Raw genomic sequence first — 9,325 nt, 5'->3', positions numbered from 1 at the left:
TTTTTTTCCTTGATGCCAGTGTTTTTCCTGAGAGTAATGGAAATCTGTAATGGAAGTGTTTTCTCAAACCTGAATTGTTTGTTGAAATACATTGTAAGGAGACCCTGGTGACATTTCCTCTCTGACTTTTATATTGGACACCACAGATGAAATATTTGGTCACCAATAGGTTCAGTTAAGGTTAACGTTTAGGTTTTAGTTCTATTTAGTCTGAGTCTGCTGTACCTTGGAGAGTCAGAATTCACATCATGTGAGTGTTTTTTAGAGAAAGGGAGTGGTTTTGCAATTCTACGTGTGTGGCTATTTATAAAAAGTGTAACATTGGGTATTTGATTGACTAACTGAATTTTCAACTTGATGAGCTGTCACAATGGGGTTTTGAAGCAATGAAAGCCAAACTAGAAAAAAAACTTGCTATGTCCCTCTTGGGAGAAACTGCAGGTCTGGTACATGCACAGATTCTTCAGTGGGGGTTTGTGTGTGTGACTGAACAGAGAGAAATGCAGTGGCTCAGACACCAGCATTAAGAGAAAACCTTCTCTCTGATTTTAAAAATTTTGGCATCAGAGTAGTCATCCATATAAACTTGCTCAAAAACATAAGGTAACTTTTTGAACTGATGCCAATTTTACTTTTGTGGAGTGGGGAGATAAGTTATTCAAGGCTAAAACACTGCTGGTTTTCAAATTTTACATTTTACAATTAAAACACTGATGTCAGTGTAACATTTATCAGGGTCTGTATGTTTCTACGTCCTCTGTTGCCTTCAGAACTAAGAACTTGTGTTTTGTATGTTAGCCAGGGAAAGGTTTGTACTGCTTAAAAACTTCAGAAAACTACTAAGGGTGAGCAAGTGCTAGAAAAGAACTGTACTCCTCTTTGATAAACTGAAGGGTAGTAATTAGTAGGATAAAGTATCTGAATGTTCTGTTAAATCACAAAATCTGGTAACAAAATTAAGTTATTCCAGCTGGAGTGTATCAGATCTTTCATGTGGTCAACTCCACTACTTGAAATAAGAGCTGAAGGTCAAGTCATTAATTTGTAAATGCTTGTTAATAATTTTTACAGCCTTGCACATAATTGAGATGCTTCAGAGCTCATTAAAACTAGCAACAAAAGGGCTGGAAAGAATTCCATCATCTTTCCATTGCCAGCAACATATAATTCAATCGTGGTATAAAATATGCAAATGTAAATTAGAAGAATTTCACAATTTGCTCGTGCAAAATTCTTCCCTGCTCCATTGTTCAGCAACAGGCACTTGGCTGCAACTGACGTTTTTCTGGTGGGTGGATGCTTTGGAAAACCATGTGTTGTAGAGAGGGTTAAGGTGTGGTGGAGGAAACACCTGTGCTCAGAGGCAGCTCTGGAAGTGGGTGGTGGAGGAGCATTGGGACACCTATACCCAGCACATCAGGCTGGGGTTTGCTCCACAGTCGGCAGCATGAGAGATCAGATAGACCTGCTGGCCACAGTCACAGTTCTGGGGGTCCTGGAGCAAGGTAAATATCCTTTGTGCAATGGCAGTATTAAGCTAATTACATTAAACTTTGTGGGATGTGGTTCCTGTATTTTTCTCAGAGTGTCTGTGCAGTGAAAGTCACTGTTTTCCAGCCTGGTAAAATGATACGAATTTTTGGCTTGTTCATTGCAGAAGTGTCATGCCTGAGGGTGGTCATTGTTTAGCAGGGACTAGAATAATCCTCAAAGCCAGCAATTAAAACTTTTAGACTTAAAGCAATTTTGACATGGTCTTAAAGTAAACTAGTTTGTGATTGAATTTTAGCAGGTGGTTTTTAACTTACAGTGGCTGGAGGTAGCCAAAATAAAGGCAGGTTAGTAAATGTGCTGGTGAGGAGGTCAGTGTACAGACAGAGCTGGTGTGGATGTAGCAAAGAGCCTCGTGCACACAGGTGTTTCTCTGTCACCAATATCCTTGTATGCTCATATGGCACAGAGCAGATGACAAGATGGACTGAGAGCGCAGTAATTTGGAAACTAATGCAAGTTCTGGGCAGAAATAGACACAGAGCTCTTCAAAGGAACACAGTGACTTCTAATTTAAATAGATGCATTGTGTTTAGACCATTTAGAAGGAACGGGGTTGTTGCCAAGCTCTGTTTATTTTTGGGTCCTTTGGATAAAGTCTGTCCCTCTTGAGCTTCAGGACTCCCCTGCCATGGATGGGGACAGAGCCCCCATTTTATTCAAATCTTCACAATTCTATAAGGGAAGGTTTGTGGGTTTTTTATTACTGTATTAATTGGTGAATTATATACAGCTATCACACAAATGCTTACAAATGTAAGCATTCACAAATGAATGTGAATCTCTGAGCAGCATCGTGCTTTTAGCCATCAGATGATAAATCTCTTAATATAAGCATTATTTAAAACAAAATATGCCACTTTAAAAATAGAGCTCAAGACTTCTGAATTTTAAGTAATTTCCATGCAATTTACACAGACATACCACCAGCTACAAATGGAAGAAACCTTTGTACTATGAATTTTTTTGTTCTTAAACTGAGGGTGGAGCAAATGTTTAGCATGCAAAGACAAGACATGAAGAAAATTTGAAATTGAGTTACAGAAATGCTGCTGTGCCTTTTTCCTTTAGGAAACCCTCAGTAGCAAATCTCTAGATAGCAGTTTTGTCTCAAATATTTTTGTTTAATGGGAATTTCAAGTACTTTTTAAAGGTTGCAGCATTAAACATTTTACTTTCATGGTATACAAGCCAGGTGTGAAACAGCAGACAAATAGCAGGCATCGGCACCCTCATATCTGTTTGATAGGATGAGGTATCCTGGTTTTATGATCTCTGCATGGGAAGCCAAGGAGCAATTGCAAACTACTGTGCATTTCCTTTCCATCTACTCCCATGAAATATGTGTGCCTGTCACTGGGGTTGAGAGCTGTGAGTGCCTTTCTCTGCATGTTTTGAAAGGACATTCTGTAGGTGAGTTACAGGTCAGGGGTTTGCTCTGAGCAGGTGAGTGCTGAAGCACAGACATGGGCTGTCCCTACAGACACTCCTCCTTTCCATCACATCCTGGAGTAGGAGATGGCATTTAATGGCTGACCTCAGTACAGTGTTTGGTTGATTTTTATCTTTCCTTTGGAATTTCCTGGGAGCCTGCAGTTTCCACATACTTTCAAGTAACTTTTTTTAATTTAATCATCCTCAGTTTAGTGAAACTCTTGAGTTTAGCAGTCTTTAAATATGTGCCCCAGCCTTGTGGTGAACATTATACCACAGAGCAAAATTATTCTACTCCAGTTTTTTCCCCTGCTCCTTTATTTTACAGCTTCAAAGGAAAGAAAACTGATGCAATGTCACTGTCAGGCCCCACAGGGCTTGTTTGCCAGGTTCACTCAAATGTGGCAGATAGCAGCTATGATACGATTTGACAAGTTTGTGGACATAATCAAATAGAGAATGAAAAATATTTCCACTGAAGAGCAAAGTTCAGGGAGAGCTGAGCTTCTAAGCCACATGGGAATCCACACAGGTGATTAACCTCGAGACACGAATCACAAAAAAAAAAAAAAAGCTTTGAAAGGTTTTGCAGAGTAGATTGAACTCTTTTTCTCCAGGAGTCTGTGCTGAGAAGGCTCATGCAGTGTGGATTTTTTCAACACCTCATTCTGAGAATTGCTTTTGTGGACTGGTTCTTCATCCTTAGTTCTTCACCCTTACACCAGGTTTGGGCAACAGCCAGCTGTCCTCCAAAAGTCTCCTGCTCCTCTTGGGTGGTTGTTTTGTATGTTACTCATCCCTAAGTGTCAGGGATCTGTGTAGGACTTGAATATTAGCCCCATGTAGAAGCAAAATGCCAAGTGTAGAGCTGATGGAGAGGTTTGATGTGAAATGACTCTTACCTCACCCATCAGTCACAAGAATCCTACCTTAGGAAAGGTGCAGATGGCACAAAGCAGGATTGAAGAGTTTCGTCCAGTGCAGTTTGGCTTATGCCACAAGCCAGATCTGCTCATGATGCTGTAACTTCAGCTCAGTCCATTTTTGGAGAGGAGTCTGGGATGATACCCTGAGAGCATTAGGGAGGATGAGAGGTAATGGGATGGGTCATGGTTTCATCTGATTGCCAGAGCTCTGCCAGCAGCTGCTGAATCCCAGTTGCATGTTACACCTTTCTGGGTTCACAGAGGGAGTGCTGTGTCCTGTCCTGCTGGACCTCTGGAGAAGGGTGACACCCTCACCCATAATTAACCTGCTACAAATGAATCAAAGAGGGGGGAACATTCTTGTTTCCCTGCACTTTGCTCTGCCAGAACCTCTTATTTAGGGCTGGGTCAGTGTGGAAGACACTAGAACATGCTTAATTGTTCTTAAATGTGTTCTTAAAGAAATTACTTTTTGTGTTACTAAAACCTTGTGATGAACAAGTCACATAGCATCAGATTATTTACATTTCTAATTCCCTTCTACATATGTTCTAATGCTTTTCTGCAGGCACATGTCTTGTCTTTAATCTTGGAACATCTGTCCCTACTTCCCCTTCTCTATCCTGCTGTTCTGCTTTTCTTTGTTACAATAAGACAGTCCCCAAGGCAGGCCTTGCACCCCAGCTCCTTGTTTCTCTGTGTGATGCTCTGGAATGTTGCTATGTGAGGATTTTGCTCACATAGCAAAAGTGTCAAGTGTCTCAATGACACCACCACAGCCACCAAAGTAATTGTTTTTGTAACTTAGTTTTCTCCTATATGAAAATAGGAGTTTTCAATAAAGGCAGCAGTGTAGTAGTGCACCTAAATAAAACACTCAGAGCATCAGCAATTGCCTGTGGGAGTAGGAGCTTTCAAGAATACTGAAACATTCCAAATCTTTATGTTGTTGAATATTTGAAGTGACTTTCCATGTCCTTTACCAATGTACAAAGGACTGATGCAGCAGACACTGAGGGGCTCAAATGTGGCACTGATAGCAGGCATGGGCAGCACCTCTGCTCCTTGAACCACTGGAGCCTTGGGGCTGCCCTGCAGGAGTGAAGAGCAAGAAACAATCACCCTCTTCCCCATTTCCTTTTATTGCCATGATTAAGAGCATCTCTAATTGACTTAGTGCTATCCCAGTGCTGGCAGTCTGGATGCTGCTCTGTGACATGGGCCATGCTTTGCACCCACTATGAACAGCAGAAAATGCTGCACATCATTCCCATCAGACAGGCTGATGGTGCACAGGTACTCTAAACACAAAGTGCAAGACTAAGAAATAATTCTGCAACTCAGTGTGGACTTGGGAAGGTTTTATTGTGTGTTTTATCTCCTGGGGAGCAGCACTGAGGGCTCTGCTGGGTGTGCACCTCATACAGTGAGGTGCTGGATGTGAGATGTTGCAGTGTCATCCAGCACTCAGCTGGGATAACCAAACCTGAATTTAAAGCATGAGAGTGAAATAAATAGCACATTTATTACAGGTCATGTGTGACAGCCTTGAACTGTAGACGTAGATCATACCAGCTCTTTCATTCTAACCACTTGCTTGATTCCAAGCCAGATAAAGCTTGGTTAAATGATCACTGCTGGTCTGTTACCATTCCTGTGTTCTTTTTTTAGCCTATTTTGCAATGCAGGTGATCTATGCCCGTCGGAAGTACAAGATTTCCCCTCCTGAAACAACAGGTCACCCTGAATTTGAGCGGACCTTCAGAGCCCAGTAAGCTGTTAAGTTTTTGTGGCGACTTTGTCTAGATAAGACTTGAGCCAACCATCACTGTTGGGAGAGACTGGTCCCCCTCAAGTCACCTTTCCACTTACTGCTACTGATATAATTTTTTTTTTCAATGCTTTGTGTACAAAGGTCTTCATTTTGATTTGGAGCATTTTGGCTGGGGTGTTTCTGTCCATCCATGATAATTTTCCTTCTGGCATTGTGAGGCAGCCAAATTACAAATTAGTGGCTGTATGGAGGAGGCACAGAGCATTCACGATTAGAATCATTAAATTTAATATTACCATTTGCTCCAAGTGGTGAGAGCAGCCAAAGCTTTATTAATAACCTGATATTTTCTTGTAATGTTTTGCTGTTGAATTGAAGCAAACGGCCTTGCTGGGCCCTTGAAGCTACAAGGGCATTTTAATTTTTTCCCATTCAGAAGCCATTGTACTGTGAGAATCAGCACTTGCGGGCCCCTGCTGAGGGCTGTTTCTTTTTGCTCTGTTCCTATGGAGAGAGCAATGCTGGAGCTAAAATGGAAATGTTCGCAGATCCCTTCGGCTTCCAGAAAGCACCAGATTCCGTCTTTCATCTCAGTCATTCTGTTTTGTAAGCGATTGAAAGGAATTGGCTGGAGCTGGTGTGAAGGGTAGCTCCAGCCCGGCACTAAATCCCGAACAAAGCAGCTGCGTTCCCTTGCCAGCACACAGGAAACATTTGTGGAGTGACAAAACCACCGGCTTCAGTCCTTCTGTGGTGCCATGGAAGGCCAGCCTGCCTGGAGACATCAGCCTCTGTGAGCTGGGGAGCTGCTGATGTGGCTTTTAATCAAACACTGAACTGTTAAATGTGTGTTAACCATGCCATGCCTTGGCTGCGGTGTTCTGGGAAACCCTGGCTCTAATCGGCAGGGAAGGTGAGCTCAGGGAACTTGGACTTGAGAAGATATTGCTTCTTTCTGGGTTTTTCTTCTCTTTTCCCAGTGGAAGAGTATACAAATGGATAATTTGATATATTGAAAAAAAAAATAATATGGGAAAAAGTGGTATTGATATATTATTCACTTGGAGAAACCTGGCAGCTTCCCCTCACTGAAGCTTAAACTGCATTTACAGAATAAGCTTCTTCAGACTTTTACCAGCTTCCAGTTTGGCTCCATTCTCCAAAGGTTTGTACATTTTTGGCCAACATTAAGATTAAATTGCCTAGGGAATGGTAAAATGTGGGAGAAGCAAAACCAATGTCTTTAATAGCACAGCTCCTACTCTTGCAGAAAATCTGTATTTTTGTCACTAAAGGAAAAAAGAGGAAAACCTGGCTGTAGGTTTGATCATCTCCTGCTGAATTTTATCTGAGAGAAGGCTCCTTCTTGGAGTGTGACTTGTGTGACTCCCAAATCTGGGCTGTGCTCAGCCAAGGGGAAGAGAAAGCTCCTTAAATACTGACAAGAAGGCTCTCCCACAGCAGCTGGAGGTGCAGCAGCTGCCTGTGATGGTGCTGTGTGTGGGATGGAGCCTGTCGAGGGCCCAGCAGAGACAAATCTCCATCTCAGCCACAGCTTGTCATTCCAGGGCCATGTGAATATGGGAGAGGTGAATGCTATGTGCTGTTTGGCTGCTTTTTTCCTCTACAATACAGATATTGGGTATTCTTGATCACAGAAAAGGCCCCTTTCCCACAGCACAGTGATGGTTCTCATCAGCTCTTTTCATTTGCTCTGATGTGAGTTTCCAATTCCCTTCTCCAGACTTGGTTATCCAGGCTCTGATGTACAAGGAGGCAGTTTTAACTCTCATCTCTGGTTCTCACCAGGGCAAACTGCTCAGAGTACTTCCCAATCTTCATTTCACTCCTCTGGGTTGCTGGAATTTTCTTCCATCAAGGTAAGAGGGATGTGGGGGGGAACTCCAACCCAAACCATGTGAACAAACAAAGAAAACACAGCCCTAAGTTAAATCCCATTGTGATTTAGGCATTCTCTCTGTGCCTGTGAGGTTCTTGTTCATGGAAAGCAAATTTCCCCTTTAGCTGGAGTGACTGAGAAGTGCCCCAACTGCAGCTGAGAGCAGCTGAGCCCATCCCTGCCTGGAGGAGGAAGGACTGGCAGCCCTTGCTCCTTTGCTGGAGCCTGGCTCTCCCCTTGTGCTGCTTCTCCAAGACAAGGTCAGGCTGTCCCAGGGTGGCAGCAGCTGAGGCAAAGCTATGTCAGAACAAGAAACCATAACCCAAACATTTACTCATCCACTGTCTGTCCCCCTACCAAGTGAGCTCAGGGGACTGGGTTGCTGCCACAGGGAAGTTGTGTGGAGAAACCACAGGGAGCATTGCCAACCCAAGTCCCAGGGCAACTCTGTGGGGCAGAGAAGTTCATCCCTCACAAAAAGGGAAGGAAGAAAACATTTAAGCTCCCACAGTGGTTTAAAGCCAAATTGCTCTGGGTCATGCCCCATCTGCTGGGGCAACTGCTGGAATGCAGCTCCAGCAGTGTCCAGCACCCCAAGCCCCACCAGAACTGGCTCCCCATCCCCACAGGTGTGACTGCAGTGTGTGGGCTCCTGTACCTCTACACCCGCCTCAAGTACTTCCAGGGCTACGCCGTGGCTGCGCAGGGACGGTAAGGACCTGACCGGGACTGTGGGCACCCCAAACCAGCCCAGGGCAGCTGGGAGCACATCCTGGCCTCTGGAACAGGTTTCCTTCCCATGGGTGGGATTGCAGGCAGATTTTCACCACCTCCTCCTCCTCCTCCTCCTGCCCCCATGTGCTCATGGCTGTGTCACCTCTTCCCTGGAGGGTGGGGACTTGCAGCACTGCCAGCGTGCCTTGTGCCCCGGCTGGGCTGGCAGTGCCTGATGGTGTTTTCTCCCACCCAGGTTGGGACCACTGTATGCCAGTGCCTGGCTGCTCTGGATGCTGATGGGGCTGGCTCTGGCTGGGCTCCTGGCACACTTCCTGTGGCCCAGCTCCTCCACAGGGATGGCAGCACTGCTGTGGCCTCTCCAGCTCCGTGGTGCCCACTGAGAGGAGCCACGGCTCTCCCAAAGCTCTCTGTTTACCCCAGAACAGGGGAGCCGGGCATGTGGCACCATCAGAGGGAGAGTATTTCCCTGGCTCTGCATTCCTCGCTGAAGGGAGGTGGATGCTGGCACTCCTCTGCTCTTTAGAGATAATTTCCCTTCTAGAAAGCAAATGCTTTCCAGCCCCTGCCCCCGCTGAGGAGGTTCACTGCTTTAGAGCACTGTCTGCTTTAAAATGCCTCTGGCTCTGCCTCGTGGAGCACACACTGACCCACATGCTGTTGTCTCTCCTCCTTACTGCTGTAATGATCTGTGTTGAAGAATCACACCATGGATATACAAAAATAAATTATTTTTCTCACTAGAAATCACCTGTGATTGTCAAAGGTGCTCAGAGACTGGTGTGAGAACATCTGAGCTGGGGATTGGGTTTCACAGGAAAAGCTGCTGTGATTAACTGAAAAGGATGGGTAAGCTTGCCTAAAACCACATCCAAACACTGGGAGAAAAGCCTGACCCTAGTCCAAGTACTAAAGTCTGTGTCTGGCACTGATTAAATGACCTTTACTTTGCCCCAGCTTCACTCATCACCCACCCTGCAACAGGACCTTGTCCTCCCTGGATTC

At 44.6% G+C, this 9,325-nt stretch overlaps 1 protein-coding gene across 1 annotated transcript; it reads left to right on the top strand.

Moving 5' to 3' along the window:
- The first annotated feature begins 1,179 nt into the window (after positions 1 to 1,179).
- LOC131584040 (leukotriene C4 synthase-like) lies at positions 1,180 to 9,042 on the top strand. The gene is made up of 5 exons (XM_058848789.1): positions 1,180 to 1,505; positions 5,583 to 5,682; positions 7,495 to 7,565; positions 8,215 to 8,296; positions 8,556 to 9,042. The coding sequence occupies exons 1-5, from the start codon at positions 1,448 to 1,450 to the stop codon at positions 8,701 to 8,703; spliced, it is 459 nt and encodes a 152-aa protein (XP_058704772.1). The 5' UTR covers positions 1,180 to 1,447; the 3' UTR covers positions 8,704 to 9,042.
- Positions 9,043 to 9,325: the final 283 nt, after the last annotated feature.

Source organism: Poecile atricapillus, chromosome 13, assembly GCF_030490865.1.
Source record: "Poecile atricapillus isolate bPoeAtr1 chromosome 13, bPoeAtr1.hap1, whole genome shotgun sequence".
Lineage (NCBI taxonomy): Eukaryota > Metazoa > Chordata > Aves > Passeriformes > Paridae > Poecile > Poecile atricapillus.
Note: the sequence above shows the minus strand (reverse complement) of the source record. Positions and strands in the feature narration are given on the sequence as shown.